Source organism: Coniosporium apollinis, assembly GCF_000281105.1.
Source record: "Coniosporium apollinis CBS 100218 chromosome Unknown supercont1.18, whole genome shotgun sequence".
Classification (NCBI taxonomy): Eukaryota; Fungi; Ascomycota; class Dothideomycetes; genus Coniosporium; species Coniosporium apollinis.
The window spans coordinates 305,287-326,968 of record NW_006913280.1 but is presented as its reverse complement, the minus strand read 5'-3'; the positions used below and the strand labels follow the sequence as shown (position 1 = coordinate 326,968).

Below are 21,682 nucleotides of genomic sequence, written 5' to 3'. Positions count from 1 at the left end.
TGAAGCATGGGTTTCGCGGTGAGGCCTGAACCGTCGGCGACTGGCGATTTGGCGCCAAGCCCAACCAGCGCGTCGCGAACACGGAATCCCAGGGACGCGCGACTCTCCTGCACCCACTTTAACACCACCTGCACTTTGCTTACCGTCGCAACACTGACCTTTGAGCCCCCAGCATACACAACCGTGATAAAAAACTCGCATTGCGCCTCCCAGCTTCTTACTTCTGCTATCCGCCTACCCACAGCATCTCGGCGCAATGGCGCTCCTTACACATCCCTCGCCGGTTAATTACGAAGAGCAGCAGGGTAAACAATGCGCAATGCGCTCCCCCAATCGCCTTGTGTTTCATGGCTAACACAACACTCAAGCTGCTTTCGAAGACTTCCTCAAATCCTACAAGTCCACCACTACAGAAGCCACCGATCGGTTAGGAGACCTCAACATCGACGAGGATGGCCTCAGCGACGAGTACGATTTCATGGACGACTCTGACGGCGGCGATGCTGGAGCAAGGAGTCGGCGATCGGACCGACATCCCAAAGTCAAATACTTGAAATCATTGCAAGATGTAGCGGATCGAGCAACTTCGCAAGTCCTGATAGAACTGGACGACCTGGATTCGGTGCGCATATACACGGGGACGGGGTTGAGAAAATCAGGCTGACGTGACGCGGCACAGTATGAGAAGAGTCTTCCGGAAAATTTGTCTGATCTCAGACTCGTTTCCTCGATTGAACGGAATGCGGCGCATTACGTTGAGATATTCTCTAGAGCAGTGGACAAGGTTATGCCGGAGCCCACGAAAGAGCCAACGTTAGTCAAAGCGCACACCCCTCAGCTGCAAGCTAGGCTGACAGCAATCCGACAGATTCAAGGATGACGTTCTAGATATTATCATGACCCAGCGCTCGAAAAGAAATGACAAGATACGAGAAGCCCAAGACGAAGATACCATGCCAGACGACACGGACTCGATTTTCCCGGCCGCCCTGACCCGCCGATACACCCTCAACTTCAAGCCCATCACGCCCTCCGGATCAGAGAGCGAGAGGAACACCAAAGCGCTCGCCGTGCGGCAAGTTCGAGGCGAACACCTCGGCCATCTCATCACCGTGCGAGGGATAACAACACGCGTATCCGACGTCAAGCCTTCCGTGCAGGTGAATGCCTACTCCTGCGACAGATGCGGCTGCGAGATCTTCCAGCCCGTCACGACCAAGCAGTTTACGCCAATGGTGGAATGTCCGTCACCCGACTGCGTACGGAACAATGCAAAGGGCCAGCTCTTCCTTTCTACACGCGCCTCGAAGTTCCTGCCGTTTCAGGAGGTCAAGATTCAGGAGATGGCCGACCAAGTACCCGTGGGCCACATCCCGCGGCAGCTGACGGTCCACTGCCATGGTGCGCTGGTGCGACAAATCAACCCAGGCGATGTTGTTGATCTTGGTGGAATCTTCCTACCTACTCCGTATACCGGCTTCAAGGCCATTCGTGCCGGCCTGCTCACGGATACGTACCTCGAGGTTCAGTACGTGAACCAGCACAAGAAAGCCTACGACGAGATTGTTTTGGCACAACCCACACTACGACGAATGAACGAGCTCGAGCGGTCCGGCCAGCTGTACGAGTACCTTTCACGCTCCATAGCCCCCGAGATCTTCGGACACCTCGACGTCAAAAAGGCCCTACTGCTCCAACTCATCGGCGGCGTCACCAAAGAGATGGGCGACGGGATGCGCATCCGCGGCGACATCAACGTCTGCCTAATGGGCGACCCGGGTGTCGCCAAATCCCAGCTGCTCAAATACATCACCAAAGTCGCGCCGCGCGGCGTCTACACTACCGGGCGGGGCTCTTCCGGCGTCGGCCTCACCGCAGCTGTGATGCGAGACCCCGTAACCGACGAGATGGTGCTCGAAGGCGGGGCGCTGGTCCTCGCCGACAACGGCATGTGCTGCATCGACGAGTTCGACAAGATGGACGACGGGGACCGGACCGCGATCCACGAAGTGATGGAGCAGCAGACCATCTCGATCTCCAAGGCGGGCATCACGACCACCCTGAACGCACGCACCTCGATCCTCGCGGCCGCCAACCCTCTCTACGGGCGGTACAACCCGCGCGTCTCGCCCGTCGAGAACATCAACCTCCCCGCAGCCCTGCTGTCGCGCTTCGACGTCCTCTTCCTAATCCTCGACACGCCCTCCCGCGACGCGGACGAGGAGCTCGCCCGCCACGTCACGCATGTCCACATCCACAACCGCCACCCCGAGCCCCAGGACGGCGGGATCCTGTTCTCGCCCCACGAAGTGCGGCAGTGGGTCGCGCGTGCACGCTCGTATCGGCCCACCGTCCCGAAAGAAGTCTCAGACTACATGGTCGGCGCCTACGTGCGGATGCGGCAGCAGCAGAAGCGCGACGAGGGGACCAAGAAGGCCTTCACGCACACCTCGCCGCGAACGCTGCTGGGCGTGTTACGCTTGTCGCAGGCGCTAGCGCGGCTGCGGTTCGCGGAGCAGGTCATCAGCGAGGATGTGGACGAGGCGCTGCGCCTGGTCGAGGTGAGTAAGGCGAGTCTGTATGCGGATGAGCGCGGACGGGGGGATCAGACGCCCAGCAGCAAGATCTACAATCTTGTGAGGGGCATGGCGGCGAGTGGGGCCGCGGCTGTGGGGGATGGGGGCAGAGGAGAGTTGGATTTGAGGAGGGTGAGGGAGAGGGTGCTTGCGAAGGGGTTTACGGCTGATCAGTTTGAGGAGGCGGTTGATGAGTATGCTATGCTTGATGTGAGTTTCCGTCCTTTCGCGTGTGACTTTTTGAGGTGCCCGCGTTTGCTGACTTGGCGTGATAGGTTTGGCAAACTGCTGCGGAAGGTACGAGGCTGGTGTTCATTGAGGCTGGGGATGAGGATCAAGACATGGGCGATGACGACCTGTTCTAGGCCTTGCATGTCCTTTCTTCCATTGAGGGCGTCTGAGTACTCAAGCTTGTGGCGTTTGCGGCGTAGAGGAGCTTGTGTGTCTGGCGGCAGTATGACTTTGGGTAGAGCAAGATACCTTTGATAGTGATTTCGAGCCGTTCAATGACCCTGTCGACCCAAATACTTTTCTCGCCTTGAGCGGACTCGACTGTGGTCTCCAAAGCCCGATGAAATGAGATGAAATTGTCTACACTCGTATCGGAATGGGCTGCCAGAAGGAACGGACATATATTCACACGACCGACACGACCTCCTCGGAAAGACAACCCGTAGTGGATTCTGTCTCGCACAACACAACCCGGTGGGTGTGAGACAGGAAAAAGAATCCATCTACGTAAGGCTATTTATAGTGCTCCAAGATCTTCCGAAACGAATCCAGCATGAAGACCGGCCACCGTCAAGCCTCGAGCCCCATCTCACTCTACTTCTCCCCCATAACCTTCTTGACAGTGTCCTTCGACACATCCTCCAGCCTCCCCAGTCCCTCCTTCGCCTTCGCCTCCATCGTCTTCTCCCTACCGCCAAAGCTATACTCAGTCAGCACATCAGGCTCACGTCTCAACGACCTCCTCCCATCTTTCCCGATTCCCCACCCTCGTCTCAACACCACTCTGTTCCCCCAACCAACATGCAGAAGGGATAGAGCACGTACTTCCAATAGTTGAGATACCGATAACCCTGCGTCGCTTGCGCCGAGAAGTTCACGACGTGGCATCCGAAGAGCAGCCAGTTCTGCGGGGTGACGGCGAGAGCGTAGCGCGCAAAGGTCGCGGAGTAGGCGCAAAGGGCGAGAGTCATGCGGCCAGAGATGCTGCAGGTATGAACGGATTAGCGGGGGTGTTGATTGAGACTCGTGTTAGGCGCGGAGCTGAGTGTAGCTAGGGTATGTGAAGCGGGCAGGGTTGGTGGTCGAAGCATGCCGCTGGAAGAACTCGGGGAAGCGACGCTGAGGGTGACCGCGGTTCAGGAGAGGATGGGGTAGACGCACATCTCAGGGTCTTTTTGCGTGTCCATAACCGCCGCGATGGGGATGCCGAAGTTTGAGGCCGGGCCCCAGAAATCTGTATTGACATCTTAGTTAGCCAGGATCCTCTACAGGCCATCCAGTCCATTCCTCGTCCCCTCGTTGTCTTTAAACCCTCCCACATCCACGCGACTCGCAGTTCTCCGCACAGCCGAGCCGTTGAGGTTCAAAGCATCGCTGGAGGGTGTATACGCACGCGTCGAACAGAAGTAGTCGGTGTACGGATTCGACCGTATCTTCGCGTTGAGCGCTCGTATTGCGGCCGCCATTGTGGAATGTGTCGTTGGGAATTGAGGGCAGTTGCGCGCTTCAAGCGCTGTCAGTAGCTGTCGGATGCTTGGCGTTGGTGTTTTGGGGCCGGGCCGTCGTCGGGCGGGAGCCGATGGGGATGATCACGTGCCAGGTGGTGGACATCGCTGTTTGACAAGTGGACAGATCCTTGGAATCTTTCTATGTAGTAGTGATGGGGATAGTCGGTGTGCAGAACACTTAGAAGGCGCTTTTGGGGTCTTTCAGATATGTTTGTTTTAAACTATTGAACGACAGCACAGGTTGGAGACAGCATCGCTAACATTGTTTGCTTTGCCCGTTCGAGCTATGCCGAAATCCTGTTGGGCACTGGCTACCGAGATTCCCATCATTGTGGTGATAAGCACTCCTCCAATTCAATCTCCCTGGCATCGACCATCTCATGAGCAACACCCGTGCCATCGCTGAGTGACCTTAGATACGCTTCTTCGTCTGATGAGCGCTCGTACGCTTTTAGGTAAGGGTCGCGGTGTATTTTTACGTTGACCAACACAACATCCAGGACGTTGCCCTTCCTAGCAACCCTCGATCATCTGCCAAAACCGGGAGGAAACCCTCTGCCCTGCCCCGGCGGCGGCTGGAATCCAGGCGGTGGTTGAAAGCCCGGCGGACCTCCTCCTGGCGGTGCTGGGAAGCCTTGCGGAGGGAAGCCGGGCGGTCCTCCTGGGGGTCCACCTCGTCCGGGGAAGCCTGGCGCGCCACCCGGGAAACCAGCTGGTGGCGGGAACCCTCTGAAATCACCAGGGCTAGGTCCTCCAACACCAGCAGCCGGCCCGGTCAACCCTACTGGCAACCCTCTACCCGCCGGCCTACTTATGCCTGGCCCTGCCGCCAACGTCGGCGGAGCTCCTGCAGCGCCTCCGGGAGCGCTTGTGCCTAACCGTGCGGAGGGATCTGCGGGCGGAGGACCGTCGACGGAAAGTGAGACGATATGGGTACCGCGGACGATAGTAAGGCCGAGTGTGCGCTTCTCTTCGGACTCGACCATGGCGGGGGCTTGGCTGCCGGGTGCGGCTTGCGCTCCCTTTGCTGGCCTGCGCCTGACGCGACGGAATTCTTCAGTGTCTGCGAGTACGAGATTCATGTGCTGGGCAGAAGTCAGCTTCTGTACGATTGCGAAGTGAAAGTTCAGTGGCCGACCTTGTCAAACGCAAGCATCTGACCCGCCATCTGCCGGCCATCACTGAGAGTGGCTCGCATGCGGTAGTTGAGCTGTCCCTTGTTAGAGCATATTCTCGATGCGCGATTGCGCAGAAGTCGCGGATAGGAGCCTTACTAGATTTTGCTGATTCCACAGAAGTCAGCTGTCTCTGTCAACTAAAGGCCTTGTAGCTCGAATGGGTTGTATGCTTACCATTTTGCCTTGTTTATTAGCCGCCGCCATGCTTGCGGTGGTGCGTGCGAACACGTCTTCTCGGATCTCAAAAATTGGATACAGAGACTTTCCAGTGGCTCTGGCCTTTTCGCAGCAGAGTGTCACTGGTTCTGCATAAGTTATGTATGGATGTCGGTGTGTCGAGGTCTGGGTGAAGCTTTGATGCCGGACGGCCTTACGGCTTTTAGCGAGCACTAGCGCGTTCCGCCGCACTTGCGAGAAATCAACCTTCAACCACACCCTCACTTGACGACGCACTACTACTAATCCACAACAGCACCAACAGTCGCAATGGTAAGAGAGATGCGGCGCTGTCCACAAACATGAAGACTGACCGGAGTACAGGCACGCGGACAAAGCAGCACCCAGCAGGTCAGCGAGACCTCCCCGGCCAAGGACAAGAGCAGCAACCCCATGAGGGAGCTGCGCATCCAGAAGCTCGTCCTCAACATCTCCGTCGGCGAGTCTGGTGACAGACTCACCCGTGCTGCGAAGGTGCTGGAACAGTTGAGCGGTCAAACACCAGTCTACAGTATGCGAGAGCCCCGAAATCGACTTCGAGATAAGCTGGCAGTGGATGCTGACAGGGCCACTTCTCACAGGCAAGGCCCGCTACACCGTCCGAACTTTCGGTATCCGTCGTAACGAGAAGATCGCCGTGCACGTCACCGTCCGTGGCCCCAAGGCTGAGGAGATTCTCGAGCGTGGCTTGAAGGTCAAGGAATACGAGTTGAGGAAGCGGAACTTCTCCGAGACTGGCAACTTCGGCTTCGGTATCAGCGAACACATTGATCTCGGCATCAAGTACGACCCGGCGATTGGTATCTACGGAATGGACTTCTACTGCTGCATGTGCGTATACCGAACACTACACGACCGAGTGGCTCCGAAGATCCGAGCAAGAGAACCTTGAAGAACTGGCCATTTACTGACACTACGACAGGACCCGCCCCGGCGAGCGCGTTGCCAAGCGCAGGAGGTGCAAGAGCAGGATCGGTGCCTCCCACCGCATCAACCAGGCCGAGACTGTCAAGTGGTACAAGAACAGGTTCGAGGGTATCGTGCGATAAATGGTGGATGTCGGGCGGGGCAGGTCAGCATTTCAACTTGAGATGGCACTTGGCGTACACAACGATTCCGTGGGTACTTTCTGTATCTAGGAGCAGAGCATTTTGCGGCCTATCAAAGGAGCTTCTGAGCATGATCACATCAAACAATGGAGGCTTCACTTGGGTGATGATCCGCACAACCATTGGTGATCCGTCTCGTCCACAACCGTGGCGGCTGAATGAGTGGAAACACTCGGCCCTCTATTGTCGACAGTGGACTCCTGTCGTTGCGCGACCGAGTCTCATGCAGGCCCGTACCAAGTTACACAGGTAGGTGAACTAACCCATGAATTGTCTATAACGACCACTTCGCCGCGCAATCAGTATGCAGTCGCTTCAACTGTTTGAGCCGAGCAAGTCAGGTGACGCGAACACCAAACTCCACCTGAGCAGGATCTCGCTCATGTCATACAAAACCTTCACCCAGAATCGAGGTTGAGCTTTTCCATTATCATCGATTGTTCTAAGCCCTTGCCAAATCTTCCTTGTGTTAAGCTCGCGTCCCAAGCACTACAACGCTTTCCGTTCTCCCACTCAATTGATTATTGGAAAATACCTCACGGCAACCTGAGCCATGTCGTCAGTCTCCTTCGTCAAAGAAAACACTGAGAAGCCACGTGAAGCAAGAGACAGTTCGCGAACAGTCGGAACCACGCTCGACAATGTCCGCATCAACCAGCTGAGCCCGACCGCTACCGAGTGGTTACTCAAGGTTCTGCAAACTCTCGATTCCAAGGATATCGACGGCTATGTCCAATCCATGGCCGAGGATGTCGAAGTCATCTTCAACAACGGCGACGTGACTATGCGGGGACGCAACGATGTCCGGAACGGCCTTGCGCAGTTTTGGCAGAGCTTTGGTACCCTGGAGCACGACGAGCTAAACATCTACGGCACTGATCAGAACTTCGTACACGAAGCGCTCAATCGATACACGACATTGGATGGGAGAGCAGTCACGATTCGAGCTGTTGCGTGGATTGATCGCAATGATCGGGGTGAGATCACCTCGCTGCGGGTGTATAACGATCAAAGCCCGCTGTTCAAGTGATCGGGTCGGTACATAACACAACATGGGCAGCTTGATTTGTGTTGCCTCTGGTCCCGGCATGCTTTGGGTATTTAGCCAGCTTCTTACATACCTACTGTCGACGGTGTTCAGTGAACCAGAAAGCAAGCACAACTCGCCCTGTGTTGAGTTAAGCAGATAAATATGTTGAGCAGATTTGTAAACTCTCCCAACCTTAGAACATGATGGTACCAACCTTCGTTGCCACTGTCATGCAGCACCCAACAACGGCACAGGGGCGTCTCAGACTGCTTCGGACTAGACTGTGGTGAACATTATGCATGGTTCATGTGATGTGGAGCTGGAGGTTGAATGACTAGGATCTAGAACGCATATCGAGAATCCCCAAAGCTTCCAACACATGAGATCGTCAAAGTACTGTGAGATCTGCCCTTCCTCACTATACAGAATCATCCACTGTGTCAAGGTACGAGTAGCCGCTATATAATTGTAAATCTCACTTGACCGCAAATCCATGCTTAACATTCTCGGCGGGGTGCTCGTAAATCTACCTGCGGTAATTGGAGCCCATACATTCCCATTATGGATCCAAAACACGATGCTCAATTGTTCCGGTGTGTATACTTCTATCCGTAGGTGAAGGTATGTGAGACGGTGATACCAGCCCGTGTGTGGTTGTCCAGGCTAACTCAGCGGAGAAACAACGGTGTCATGGCATCGAAACTTCCGACGACAAGCCTTCGTTCAGGACTTTTAGCAAGTCCGGTTCGTGCTTGAGTCTGCCGAAACTGCGATTCTGATGTCGGTAAACAATACCGCTTGGGGAATGTTTGGCTTAACTCCGACGTGCGTAATGCTCACGTAGCACAGTAAGCTTACATCTGTCAGCTTCATCCGACGCTTTGCTTTTTGATTCAAATGCTTCGAGGTTGGAGATTTCTTGTCATCTTCTGTGAAGCCGAATCTTTAGAATGGGTGCCTTAACGTTTCTATCGAGTAGTTTAGCTGTTTGCCAACTGCTTCTTCTTCTCCTTCCATCCATTGCTCGATGTGCGGATACACTTTTCGAAGGTGGGACTGTTATATCGTTCGATGATGCCACTCAGAATGTGCAAGTCCTTTACAACACCTCCATCCTAGTTTCTGGAAACGAAATCACATCAATATTCCCACAGTCGCGGAACATTACCCTCCCTCCAGGCACTGAGATCATACCCTCAGAAGGAAAAATTCTGTCCCCCGGCTTCGTCGACACACATCGCCACCTTTGGCAAACTGCATTCCGGACGATAGCCTCGAACACGAGTTTGGCAGAGTACTTTTCGCGCTATGGCGAGTTTACCCAGGTTGGGACTGTCTACAGCGCGGACGATATTTACTACGGTCAGCTTACAGGCATCTATGAATCGCTCAACGCTGGAGTAACATCGATTCTGGATCATGCACACCATACATGGTCGAATGATACAGCATTGGCTGGGTTGAACGCCTCCGTCGAGAGCGGTGCAAGAGTATGGTGGTGCTACGCCATTCATAATCTTACGAACGGCTACAGTCGTGAGGAGCAGTTGGCGTACTTCCAGGACCTTTTGGAGGATGGGCCTTCGAGGAACAGTTCTACGGTAGAAGTCGGGCTGGCGTATGACATGCTGTCGCTTGATACTCCGCCTGCGGTGCAAACTGTAGTCGATCTTGCCATGTAAGTCTGCCGGCGTCCGAAAAGCTCTCGATCTAACAAATCTCTCTAGACAACAGAACGTATCACTTATCACCATGCATACCCTTGGCGGGCCCTGGGGATGTAAGTATCGTCATTTTATTGTTCATACCAGCCTCTGTGGGCAACGATCCATTCACACACATCCCTGCACGGTCAACCCTTTCGGTAGCTGTAGCACATTCAAGTTTCTGGCAAAGTTTAAATTTCATTGTCTAGCTTCTAAGATTCTATAATCCGCCAGCTGGAGTCCGCCCAATAGTGTCTCCCAATCTCGTTCCGTCTGTTCCATTCTCAAACCTCAGCTTCACTTGCCAACACAATTTCAGATCTAAATGGCCCCACACTAGCCAACAGCTACGGAATCCTCAACACCACAATCCCGATCGTCTTCTCCCACGGCAGCTATCTCTCAGTCGAAGACGTGCAGCTCCTCCGCTCAACAAATCAATACCTCTCTATCACGCCAGAATCCGAAATGCACTATGGTCACACTCACCCCATCTCGCATCTAGCGCAGGACCAAGCAGCCCTAGGCATCGACACCCACTTTACCTTCAGCGCAGACATCATCACTCAAGCCAGGCTATGGCTCCAAGTCACCCGGCGCCTCCTTTACCAGCAGGTGTTGGAGAACTGGCGGATCCCCCGCAACAACCCAATGTCAGTGAACCAAGCCTTCCTGCTCGCCACGCGGTCTGGCGGCCTGGCCCTGCGCCGCCCTGACATTGGCGTCCTCCGCGAAGGGGCGAAGGCCGACATCGTCGTCTTTGACGGCTCATCCCCCAACATGCTGGGTTGGGCCGATCCGGTTGCTGCGGTTGTGCTGCACTCGAATGTTGGAGACGTGCAGCATGTCATGGTGGATGGCGTGTTCAAGAAGCGCGACTTTAGGCTTACCGTTGGTGATGACTACGCGGAGGTGCAGCAGCGGTTCCTGGCGTCGGCGAGGAGGATCCAGGCGATTTGGGAGGAGACTCCGCTGCCGGGTCTTCAGGGCGAGTTCCAGAGTGGGAGTGGGATTTATTATGCGGATGCGATGACGGCGGATGTGGTGCGTGGGAATGGCACTGGGTACTGATTTGTCTAGCAACGATTGTGTGGAGCAAAGTCTTTGGACTATGTACTCGCAAGAAGCAATGACAAATGAAATGCATGCGGCAACTAATTGCGTCCAAGTGACAGTTTCGTACGTAGCACAAGTCCACGGACTTTCTGAGCTACAGATACCTATTGCCTCCCTACGCTGATACAGTCTTCACAATTCCACCCCAGGATGGGCTGAAGCTCACCGCGTTGTTCATATGGCCTGTAGGGACGTTTCTTTTAGTGAAGCAGGGGCCTGGTGGTGGTTGCGGTACGACTGGGGTCACTGATGCGGACCGCACTGCTTGGGTGCTTGGGAGCCTCCGGGAGGCACAGGGAGAGTGTAGAACCAGTGTGGTTATCAGGCTAGGACGGATGAGGATAAAGGTGCAGATCAAAGGAGCGCCGAGCAGGCAAACCGGCAGGCAGGCAGCAATTCAGAACAAAAGCCGAGAGGGAGAATTTCCTTAACACAGCCTCACCACCATCCGCTATGGCAAACAGGCTGTAATCAAAATGCTTATGCTATGCACTTCTCACCGGTTCCGCATTCTGTGTACATTGCGCTTCCGACCCCACGAACGCAGACTCAGACGCGCGGAAGCCCGCAAGAAGCGAGGCCGAGCCCTATTCCCCCAACCCGATGCAACGACCGCCAGGAGAACATGACACGTGTAGCGGAGATCGGATCCAGTAAATGGTGAGAACACCTCTTAGCATTCAGCGACATCGCCCCAAAACGCCCAGCGATGCAATGGACCGCCCCGCCTTCTGCAGTCTACAAAGAGAAGAAGCCGCGGCACTAACCGCAGTAGTGGCGGCTGCAGAAAAGAGAAGGAAGTGGTCGAAGCAGGACAGATGCGACGCCGAAACTGGATGCAAAACCCTAAAACATTCGCACGCGGCTTGAACAGAATTGAGCGGCAGGACGGAGGGAAAGGCTCAGTTGAGGAAACCCTTGCAGGCGACCGTGCCGCAGAGACAGGGGATGCGGTCGTCGCTGTTCATCTCGCGGTCAAACTTGTAGTCGTATGTGAGTTCCTCGTCTGCGCAGTATGTAGTCAGCCATCGTGTGTTCATGTGTCAATGCATTGAGCAGGGATTGAACTAAAAAAGACTAATGGTGGAGGGAGTACAACTTACGCTTCGCGATAGCCTGGTCCGCATAGATGACGATCCTCTTCGTCCCGTCCACCTTGATGATCTTAGCCGTGCAATTCGGCATGCAGCTATGATTGATAAACCGCGCGATGCCGCCCTTCTTGGTCGCATCAACGACCGTGTCTTCATCGATGCGGAAGAGGTAGCTGCTGCCCACACCCTGCCGATCGTACATCTCCTCGCGCAGGTCGGCCACGCGCTGCCGGACCCGCTCGCCCACGTACTCGATGATCATGTCGTTCGCGGCAATATTCTCTTCGGCGTAGAGACCCCAGTTGTGGATAGCGGAGCGGTCGAACTTGACGAGCTTCTTGCGCTTCTTGAGTTGGTTGAAACGCATGGCGTCGCCTTCGGCGCCTGCGGCGAGACCTTTTTGTATGTTGATGTCGTTGACGAGGCGGCGGTTGTTGGCGCGGTTGGCTCTTGAATTGCCTGTCGCAGGGAGGAGTTTGGAGGCTTCGGTGGCAGGGGCAGCGTCGTTTCCTGCACGAGCTTCGCGTTCTTCACGCGCTTTCTGCACCTTGAGACGGTGGGGCAGGTACTTGGACTTCTCGACCTGAGAGATTTTCTTCTCGCCTTCTGTGCGGGCGCAGCCGCTGGGATTGGGGACGTAGTAGCCTTGGATCTTGCTCTCGACGTGCGATGGTCCTTCGATGCCGCCGTTGTTGAGAAGCTTGATCTGCTTTTGCTTCCAAGCCCACAGTTTGACGTCTCCTAGGGCGGCTGGTCGCTCGTTCGTAAGCGCTTCGCGCAAGAAGCGGAGATCTTCTTCGTCCTTGACGAGCTCCTGCCAGCCGTCGAGGTCGAGCACCAGATCAGGATGGTCTTCCACGGTCTTTCTTGGCTTGTTGGCCGAGACTCCCCATTCAACCTCTGACCTTGGCTCGGCCTTCTCTTCCGATGGCTCTTCGATCAGAGCTCGTAGCTCGTCATCGAGGCTGACGTCGTCCACGACAGCAGGAAGCTCAGCAGCGGGCTCTACCCGCAGAAGTGCCGCACGCTTCTCTTCCTCAATCTGCTTCTTAGTCTTGCGTTTCGCTTTTGGCTTCGCCTTCGGCTTTGTAGCCGCCACAGGAAGATCATCAGCAGTCTCAACAGTCTCAATCGCCTTGTCTTCCGTATCTGGAGTGGTGTCAACAGTTGGGCGTACGGACTCAGCATAGTCGTCGACGGTCGGCTCGTCCGCTTTGATGCCGAACAGCCTGTCGAAGTCCCTTAGCTTCTTGCGTTGCTTTATCTCCGTCCGCGCCCGCTTGTACTTGCTTGACGACCGTGGCAGTGTGATGACGACTTGCTCCAGCTCCCTATCCGCCATATCCTCTGCCTCTTTGTTAATGAGATGAGGCAGAAGACGGCGGGCGGTCTCATCATTCGAATCATCGTCGCTCTCAGCGCCCCACCCTGCTTCGTGCCCAGTCGTTCGGCGCTTCTTCCTGGGCGTTCCTGCTACCTCATCGTGATCGAAGCCAACAGAACTCAACCGGGACAAAGGCCTACTGTCTTGCTCTTCAGACTCACGCGTAAATGAGGTGGCGCGCTCATCCTCAGAATCTTCATCGTAGTAGTTCTGCAGCTGGCGATGGAGCGGTTGGATGTGAGTTCGTCGGGGAGGTGGTGCTTTCTTACGGCGCTCATCAACAAAAGCGTTCGATGACCGAGCGATAGGAGCGGCCTTTCGTTTCCGAGCAATGGTGAGTTCGTAGGTGGAGAGAGGTTTCCGCTGGTATCCAGAAAAGCCGTGAGCTCGCGAATCAGGGGTGCTTGCCGGAGAATCATCGGCTCTCCCAAAGGGTAGAGTAGGTCGTTTGTTCTCGCGTTCAGACGGATCAGGTATGTTCAGTTTCCTTCTCTTAGCGACATGGTGCTCGGGAGCGAGATAGTCGTACAGCGCTGGCGCTGCAACCTTGGTCTTGATGTCGCTCATGATCTTCTCCACAAGCTCGGTGGTCAACAAGTCCAACGCTGCATGCACAGGATCCAGATTAGCAGCCCGCTGCTTCTTCTCGTCTTCCCAATCCAGCTCCTCTTCCTTCTGTATCCGTTCGCGCTCTTCTTGCTGCCGCTTCTCCGCCAGCACACGCTCTGGGCTTGGACTACGCTCATAATTCGGGTTGCCATATTGCTGGCATTCCATGTTCATGACATAGGTGAACAAGGGCTGCATGTTGTTCTCATGATAGCACCTTGCAGCTTCGTCTTCGCCAAATTTCGAATCATCGAACACGATGTAATATCCCGTCCTGTCGCATCGCACCTCTTTCCACTTGTACATCCTCATCCGCTTCTCGAGATGCGGTATGGTAGTGCCGAGAACAGGAACGTAGCAATGGGCCAAGAATATGTACGGCTTCCGTTGAATCTTTTTGAGGATAAGTTCGGTTTCAACACGAGACTGGGCTGAGTGGATCGGTTTGAGGTTCGATCGCGGGCCAGACGGAGGAGCCATGCCTTTCCCAGATGGACCTTTTGGCGCGTTAGGAGGAGGTGCAGGAGTTGCAGCAGTCGTAGGTGTGGGAGGAGCTTCCACCTTCCGTGCAGTCACTACGGGTCGGTGCTTCTCTTGTTCTGCCCTATTGCGCTTCACGATCGCTTCGACCGCGCGCTTGCATTTGCGCCCTTCACGGTCGCGCTCCACTTTCACCTTGCAGACGCCGATCTTTTGCCCGTTGCCCTCTTTCTCCGCCTTCTTGGCCGAAGCTGCGGCAGTCATCGTAACACCCCCACGCATCTGCCTCGTGTCTCGGTACTTGATCAGGCAGATGCCCAGGTATGTGCCGGTGCCAGGGTCGACCTTGTTGCTGACCTCTGCAATCTCTCCATAACTTCCAAAAAGCGCTCTCAATTGCGCCTCTGGAACGAATGGATCGAATCCAGTGACGCAGACCTGCACTGCTGGTCCAGGTCCAATTGAGATCCTTGGGTCGAACGAGTAGGGCTTGAGCGGATAAGGTGCCACGCGCACTTTCGCCTTGCTCATTCTTCCTTGCTGGTATATTCCGGACTCATAACCCCCAATGGCCAGTCGAGGATCTTTTACCGGCGGCGTGTCGGCGGGCTGTTGCATATGTTTCGTCAGCCTCTCGCATCGACAGCATCGGAACGAATGTGTATGAAGGAGTGTGTCATCGGTTTATGCGCGCGTACCTGCTCGACGAATGCCCTTGTCCGTGGCTTGTGTTTCCTCCTATCCTTCTGCGGAAGTTTATCATCAATTTCTGGATCGTAGACTGTCTTCTCGCCCGACACCTCGCCGGGCTCCTTTCGCGCTTGCTTCCGTCCTTGAGGGGGTGTGTGGACTGGCGTGATTGCTTCGGAGGCATTCTGGGCGCCATTGATTTGCGGCGCACCATTCGGCGTCGCGACATCGGCATGTGTATGAACTTTCTGGATTTTCGCCGGTCGAGGACTGGGTACTTTGCCGGGAGGAGAGGAGTCGTTGTTTGTGAGAGGTGTCAGAGCATGTAGTGAAGGTGTGGTGCCGGGATATGAGAACATCGCTGATGGATTGCTGCTGCTGAACACCGAAGAGACGGTGCTTGCCAGTGAACTTGCTGATCCGACACCGTTCAGCAGATCACCCGAGTCTGCAGTGTGCAACTCGTCATCTTCCGGAGATGGAGCGATCTTGCCAGCGGCTTTGTTCCGGGCAGCCGTGTTGTTGTTGTCGAAGCCTTTCTGGCTAGTCGGCGGATGTTTGAGTTTTGGTGAAAGCGACTCGACCACAGAAGAACTCGCCACTAACGAGTGACTCGCTTCTTGGTCTCCTGCTTCCCTTTTGCGCTTGCTCTGCGACGGCGGCGGGGCTCTAGGAGGAGTATCCGCAAAGCCTCCCACTGAAGCGCGCGACATGCTCCAGGGCCACTTCTAGCTCGCCGGCCGCCAGCTCACCATCTCCGCCCGTCTGTATCAGTAGGCCCAAGGGAGACGGTGGGGAATCCTAGGCCTCGCGAGGTAGACGGGGGAAGGCACGGCGGACAAGCAAATTGCGGTAGGGAAAGTACAAGCGGTTCGCGACGCGAACAGCGCACGAAAGCCGCAGCGAGACGTAGGGCGGCGGGCAGGTGGAAACGAGGCACAAAGGAAACTGGATATAGGGGTTTCAGAGGCAAAGAGGCCAGCAACAGGCGATGCACGAGAGGGAAGCGGGCGATGTGTGGTGGTTGGCATTCCGCGGTCGTCCTGTCGAAGCCAAGGGGGTCACTGCCGCGTCGGAGTCAAGCGAATCTGCTTTCGTCACCAGATGCCGACTCTTCCCCTCTCCCTCTCCCTTTCCATCAACAGACTCCAATATGAGACAGACCTGCTTCCGCCCAGACGATCCGCGCGCATCCATCAAGATGAAGGACAACGATGCGACTCAAAGCAGCTTCTCAGAAAACCTTGCGCCGCCCCTCGACCGCCGCCACGACTCGGCCGGGATCTCTGCCAAGAGGACCAAACGGGAGAGCGGATAATCCGTATGAAGGCGAGGAAGCTGTCAGGACATTTTAGGCGGCAGATTCGATCATCATGGACCATACTACGCGTAAAACAAACAACATCGACGGCGGCAGCTTAACCTTGACAGTTAGCTGCTCACGTGCTCCAGACTACAGAGGAGCTGCCGCTCTTGCTGCTTAATCGCCTACACAAGCAGTCAGGGACTACCGCTGCATCAACATTGTCACCTCGGCTTTCATCGAACAAGCTATCAACAATCGCTTTGAGTATCAGAAACATGCGAATGTGGTCAAGGCCAGGATATGGATAAAGCGAATATTAAGCGACCGAAGCAGAGCTATCGAGCCACAAACGGCTCGAGATCACCGGTACTGGGACATGGCAACGGGTAGCGGCCGTGATAGCCCCATACTGTCGGTGTCGGCTATCAATGACCCAAGTATAATCGGCTGACAAGGCAAGAGTCGGTATGCCGAGTTCGGCACGGCAGGGTTCCGTAAGACCAGTTGGTTTTTTCTAGTTAGACGGTCGATAGGAAATATCAAATCCTCACTTTTGGCCAACTAGAGCAGAGAGCCTCCCTCATGTCGTGTCATTCCGCCACAAGCCCGCCAGGCCGATCCAACTCCTATCAATGCATCCAAAAAGTCATCGCAATATCCGCATACCTTGGATCAATCTTGATCCTCCCATCATCTTGATCCTCCTACCATCTACCTAGCCTCCCCTACTCAATCCACTCCCCCCTCCCCCACCCCCTCCTCTTGAACCCCAGCTCCACAGCCGCACTCCCCCAATCCTCGCCATGGTTATGCCCCTTGCCCTCGATGCCCGCCCTGGCCATGCCCTGCTCCTCCGTCAGCACCGTCAGCAGCCCAAACACGACCGGCACGCCGCTGTCGAGCTGCACGCGCATGAGGCCCTGGGAGACAGCGTCCGCGATGTACTCAAAGTGCATCGTCTCGCCTTTTATGAGGACGCCTATCGCGATGAGGGCGTCGAAGGGGGCCGTGGACGCGGAGGCCGAGGTGGAGGATGGTTTGGCTGCGGAGGAGGTGAGAGTCGAAGTTAGGTCGGTGGTCGAGGAGCTGAGGAGGTCGGTCGCGGAGGCTAGGAGGGCGCCGCCGGTGCTGGAATGGGCGGATTGCACTTGCGAGGAGGCGTACATCCTGGTGAGTGTCGTCTGTCAGTGCTGGCCGGCACTCTCTACAAGCTTCGCTCTCATCGAAGAGCGGTTCGCCTATTATGGGAGAGGAAGAGTTTACCTCTGCACCCCAAATGGTAATTCCCAGCTCCCCGGCACACTTGATACGATGATGTTCTCCTCCTTCACTCCCGCGGCTCTCAGGGACTTCTTCGTGCCCTCCAGTAGCGCTGCGATTAGCGTGCTGTTCCAGCGCGCGTGGATGATACCGATGCGGAGGTCGGAGCCTGTGTTTTTATTAGTGTCGTTCTGGGCAGGGTATGGAGGTTCGGGAAGGGAGAGCAAGCTGCATGAATGGAGGGGAGGGGCCTCATTACCGTCATAAGTTCTTGCTGCGCCAGGACCTTTAAGGGATGCCATCGTCTCTTTAGGTTGCACGGCGGTGTTCCGGAACGGATTGAGCGGACAGTACGGTGGTAAATGTCTAGCGATGAGCACAGCTGGGATGGAGTGTGTAGGCAGATATGGTGAAGGTTTGTTGTTTGATGAGGGGTCCGACAGCGGTGCCTTGCATGTCTGCCCCGCCATCCGGGCGAGGCGAGGGAGAGCGGCGGCGTGACATGCGCTGCCCGAAGCTGTCAAAGGTTGCGGAAGGACTTAATGCAGTCATATCTTTAGTCTTTTGGAGTTAAAACGACGTTCACATTCGTAGCACAATTACTGTATCTATCGCCATAACCAATACAGCCGCTTTTGCCGCAGCAGCCAACAGTAGCACGTTCAAACAAACATCAGTGATGCCCTCCCAGCCCATCGCTCACGCCCAGCAGAGCAATCTCATGTACGCCAGACCTAATCCTAACCTACTCCACCGTGACCGACTTAGCCAGATTCCTTGGGAAGTCGACGTTCAGGCCCTCGCCAACGGCAAGCCAGTACGCCATCAGCTGCATGGGAATGACATTGATCAGGCCCTGAAGACAGTCGACCGTATGGGGGACCTCGATCTTCTCCGTCTTGTCGGCTGGGAACTCCTCGTCGTTCGTGTTGCAGATGATGATGGGCTTGCCCTTGCGTGCGACGACCTGCTGGTAAGCGTTGAGCGACTTCTTGAAGATGTCATCGCGCGTCAGGATCATGACGATGGGGAGGTTCTCGTCGACGAGCGCAAGCACACCGTGCTTTAGCTCGCCGGACATGACGGCTTCGCAGTGGAGGTAGGAGATTTCCTTGATCTTCAGTGCGCCTGTGGTATATTAGCATGAGCACCGCAATACCGGAGCAATGAGATGCTTACCCTCCAGAGCAGTGGCATGCTGGGCGCCACGTCCGAGCAACAACATGCTCTTCTGGTTCTTGAACTTCTGGCAAAGCTCCTTGATCGACTGATCCAACTTGAGAACCTCCTTGAACTGATCAGACACCTGGCCTAGACCTTCCATAATCTCCTCGCGCCTCTGTTGCTTGGATGCTCGGTCTTCGCTCAGGGAGAGCGCAAACATGATCATGCAGACGAATTGCGAAGTGTAAGCCTTGGTCGAGGCGACACCGATTTCGGGGCCAGCATTGATGTGGACACCGCAGTGGGTCAGGAGCGAGATCGATGAGCCGACAACGTTGACGATACCGACGGTCAACGCACCACGCTCAAGGCAGTAGCGGAGCGCCATCAACGAGTCAGCGGTCTCGCCGGACTGAGATACGAAGACGCAGGTGTCGTCACGAAAGACCGGCGCTTGCCTGTCCAGGAAATCTGACGCCAACTCCACGGCAATGGGGATTTCAGTGAGCTCCTCAAACACCCCGCGCACAGCCATGCAGGAGTGGTAGCTGGTGCCGCAAGCGATGAAAATGATCCTCCGGCACCGCCTGATGGTGCTGATGTATTGACGCAGACCACCGAGCGTGACTTTCTTATTCGCAATGTCGAGACGGCCACGCATGGCGTTCACGACCGACTCGGGCTGCTCGAAGATTTCCTTCTGCATGAAGTGGTCGAAACGGCCCTTCATGATCTCCTGAAGCTCGATCTCAAGTGTCTGGATGGCGCGCACGTTGGAAGCGCCGTCGTCTTTCCGCAGACGGTGGATATTCAAAGAACCCTCGTGAATGTGCGCAACGTCCTCATCTTCGAGGTAGAGGACCTTCTTGGTGTGCTCGACGATGGCAGACGGGTCGGAGGAAAGGAAGAACTCGGTCGGCATAGGAACACCATCGTCCGACAGGAAAGCGCGGGACTGCGAGCGGTGCAGGAGCGACTTGTCCGGGGGCGCAAGGAGGTTGTTGGTCTTCTTTAGTGCCACGTTTTGGGAAGCGCGCTCTGCCGGCAGAGCAGTCCCCTCTTCTGTGTACTCGACGTCGACGAAGTCGACCTTCATCTTCTTCTGCGTCCGCACGCCGATGACCAGAGGCGAGCCCTTGCGAGCGGCAACGACCTCGTGAGGATAGTGCACCGACTTCAGGAGCAGACCGTATGCGCCCTGAAGCTCCTTGATGACGGATTTTGCGAGCGTGACGAAGTCGATATCCGGGTGCTCATCGTAGATGTACTTGGCGAGCTTTGCAATAGCCTCAGTGTCCGTCTCCGTCTCGAACTTGAAACCCTTGCTCTCCAGCAGCGCCTTGAGTTCTTTGTAGTTTGTGATGATGCCGTTGTGGACGATGGCAAACTCCCAGTTGGGGTCAGACCTAGAATGCGCCACCGCGGTCAGCTGTGTCGATCAAGCAAAAGACGGCGGACGCTACCAGAGGCGGCTCGCGGTGATTTGGATTGTGCTCTCTTTGTACGTACCGGTGAGGATGGCAGTTTGTCCGCGATGGCTTGCCGTGGGTGGCCCATCGGGTGTGTGCGATGCCGGCGTGGGAGTCGAAGACCTTGGTCAGGTCCGGCTTGGACTCCTCGATGAGCGTCTTCAGCTTAGCGACCTTGCCAACCTCCTTGAACGCCAGGACTTCGCCCTTCTTGTCACCGTCTACCGCAAGACCGGCAGAGTCGTAACCACGGTACTCGAGTCGAGAGAGGCCTGCTCAGACTGTTAGCTTACCGCCAGGGCCCACTCCGAGAATCTCGACAAGGCTCACCATTGACCAGGGTATCTAGGATGTACTTCCTGTCCTTCTCCACCAGATAGTTGATGTATCCGAAAATTCCACTGCATCATATGAGCTTCTGCAGAGAGATGATTTCATGGCCAACTGCCTGGTTGGGGGCCATAGGGGCTTACCACATGGTTGTAGAGGGGGAAACGAAGCAAGTGCAGCGAGTGGCGTCAGCAGTGGTGGAGCGTATTAAAGTCGTACAGTCGTGGGGCACTTGTTGCTTGTGTGAGGGGAAGACGGTGAATGCACGAAGAACGAAGGTCTGATGCAGTGGTATGCTCTTTGTCTGGGCTCGGAACAGCCGTCGGTTTTATATTTTGGCAGTCGTAAAAGCCAAGACCGTCAACACTCCACACGACGTTTTCAGCTTGTGGGCCGTGGGTCCTGCCCCTTTGCCAATCCCTGCCCGCCGCTGTGTCTGCTGCTGTCCCCGTGGCGCTGGGGCTTGTAACAGCTTGCGACAGCGGGCCCAGCAACCGCCTCCTATCTCGACGATCTTTGCACGGAATTCTCCAATTAGGAGCCCGTCAACAGTCTTCCCACGAACGCCTCGTCTCAGCATCTCACGATTCGTTTCCTCCCATCTCATGATCGAAAACCCGGCCATCACGTGATGCCAGGGTCTTCTAGGGTCCCAGGGTTTTTTCGTTCCTGACATGCCGCGCATGCGCCGGGATGATCGAGGCGCAGTGTAACGGCGTTGTAAATTTAGCAACACCAGTTTTTTTCAGCCTCTTCTCGTTTGCGACATTCAATAGATTCAACAGTTCGGGCTATTCGTGTCCGCGGCACTGCATGCCTCTGTCGCCTTTAGCAGGCTTCTGGCGATGACTCTCTTCGGCAATGCAGCCCCCAATCCAGGAACGCCAGTCACTAGAGAGCTAAAGGGGCCAGCAGCGGGTAAGATGGCAGCTCAGCTTCGGCCAGATTGGGTGTGCACACGGCTCGAGCTCGCCCGGGGCCATGCGAGTGATTCTTTAGCTTCCTGCAAGATTCTGCATAGGGCACGTCACGTAGAATGCTGCACCCATCCGGAGCGTCCTTTGTTCGACCGCTTTCTGACGACCAGTGCACGTGCTGACCGCGGCGATGCCGACTCAGACTTCATCTGAGACGCCTCTACATGTAGCAGTCGGCATTCCGGTCCGCCTGCAGCACGTGTCAGCCTCATCAAGCTCGAGTCCATCGGTTTGGGTTGCGCGGTCTGT

The 21,682-nt window shown here is 55.7% G+C and overlaps 9 protein-coding genes across 9 annotated transcripts; 4 read left to right on the top strand and 5 right to left on the bottom strand.

Annotated features, from left to right (window-relative positions):
• Positions 1 to 256: 256 nt before the first annotated feature.
• On the top strand, positions 257 to 2,941 carry W97_04243 (minichromosome maintenance protein 7 (cell division control protein 47); the record flags this gene model as incomplete). Its single annotated transcript, XM_007782135.1, has 5 exons — positions 257 to 305; positions 369 to 622; positions 680 to 813; positions 869 to 2,786; positions 2,852 to 2,941. 5 exons carry the CDS (start codon positions 257 to 259, stop codon positions 2,939 to 2,941), a joined length of 2,445 nt encoding a protein of 814 aa, XP_007780325.1.
• A 460-nt stretch (positions 2,942 to 3,401) lies between these two features.
• W97_04242 (uncharacterized protein) lies at positions 3,402 to 4,273 on the bottom strand (the record flags this gene model as incomplete). Its single annotated transcript, XM_007782134.1, has 4 exons — positions 3,402 to 3,507; positions 3,633 to 3,791; positions 3,969 to 4,041; positions 4,201 to 4,273. 4 exons carry the CDS (start codon positions 4,271 to 4,273, stop codon positions 3,402 to 3,404), a joined length of 411 nt encoding a protein of 136 aa, XP_007780324.1.
• Positions 4,274 to 4,842: 569 nt separating this feature from the next.
• On the bottom strand, positions 4,843 to 5,697 carry W97_04241 (uncharacterized protein; the record flags this gene model as incomplete). The annotated part of the gene is made up of 3 exons (XM_007782133.1): positions 4,843 to 5,400; positions 5,454 to 5,525; positions 5,668 to 5,697. 3 exons carry the CDS (start codon positions 5,695 to 5,697, stop codon positions 4,843 to 4,845), a joined length of 660 nt encoding a protein of 219 aa, XP_007780323.1.
• A 282-nt stretch (positions 5,698 to 5,979) lies between these two features.
• W97_04240 (60S ribosomal protein L11) lies at positions 5,980 to 6,758 on the top strand (the record flags this gene model as incomplete). The annotated part of the gene is made up of 4 exons (XM_007782132.1): positions 5,980 to 5,982; positions 6,034 to 6,220; positions 6,291 to 6,540; positions 6,632 to 6,758. 4 exons carry the CDS (start codon positions 5,980 to 5,982, stop codon positions 6,756 to 6,758), a joined length of 567 nt encoding a protein of 188 aa, XP_007780322.1.
• A 613-nt stretch (positions 6,759 to 7,371) lies between these two features.
• Positions 7,372 to 7,848, top strand: W97_04239 (uncharacterized protein; the record flags this gene model as incomplete). The annotated part of the gene is made up of 1 exon (XM_007782131.1): positions 7,372 to 7,848. The coding sequence occupies one exon, from the start codon at positions 7,372 to 7,374 to the stop codon at positions 7,846 to 7,848; it is 477 nt and encodes a 158-aa protein (XP_007780321.1).
• A 950-nt stretch (positions 7,849 to 8,798) lies between these two features.
• W97_04238 (uncharacterized protein) lies at positions 8,799 to 10,625 on the top strand (the record flags this gene model as incomplete). Its single annotated transcript, XM_007782130.1, has 3 exons — positions 8,799 to 9,526; positions 9,576 to 9,628; positions 9,874 to 10,625. The coding sequence occupies 3 exons, from the start codon at positions 8,799 to 8,801 to the stop codon at positions 10,623 to 10,625; spliced, it is 1,533 nt and encodes a 510-aa protein (XP_007780320.1).
• Positions 10,626 to 11,572: 947 nt separating this feature from the next.
• Positions 11,573 to 15,640, bottom strand: W97_04237 (uncharacterized protein; the record flags this gene model as incomplete). Its single annotated transcript, XM_007782129.1, has 3 exons — positions 11,573 to 11,676; positions 11,774 to 14,846; positions 14,936 to 15,640. 3 exons carry the CDS (start codon positions 15,638 to 15,640, stop codon positions 11,573 to 11,575), a joined length of 3,882 nt encoding a protein of 1,293 aa, XP_007780319.1.
• Positions 15,641 to 16,958: 1,318 nt separating this feature from the next.
• On the bottom strand, positions 16,959 to 17,963 carry W97_04236 (uncharacterized protein; the record flags this gene model as incomplete). The annotated part of the gene is made up of 3 exons (XM_007782128.1): positions 16,959 to 17,400; positions 17,497 to 17,662; positions 17,753 to 17,963. The coding sequence occupies 3 exons, from the start codon at positions 17,961 to 17,963 to the stop codon at positions 16,959 to 16,961; spliced, it is 819 nt and encodes a 272-aa protein (XP_007780318.1).
• Positions 17,964 to 18,238: 275 nt separating this feature from the next.
• On the bottom strand, positions 18,239 to 20,604 carry W97_04235 (glucosamine-fructose-6-phosphate aminotransferase; the record flags this gene model as incomplete). Its single annotated transcript, XM_007782127.1, has 5 exons — positions 18,239 to 18,621; positions 18,673 to 20,063; positions 20,167 to 20,398; positions 20,457 to 20,527; positions 20,600 to 20,604. The coding sequence occupies 5 exons, from the start codon at positions 20,602 to 20,604 to the stop codon at positions 18,239 to 18,241; spliced, it is 2,082 nt and encodes a 693-aa protein (XP_007780317.1).
• Between the last annotated feature and the right edge of the window lie 1,078 nt (positions 20,605 to 21,682).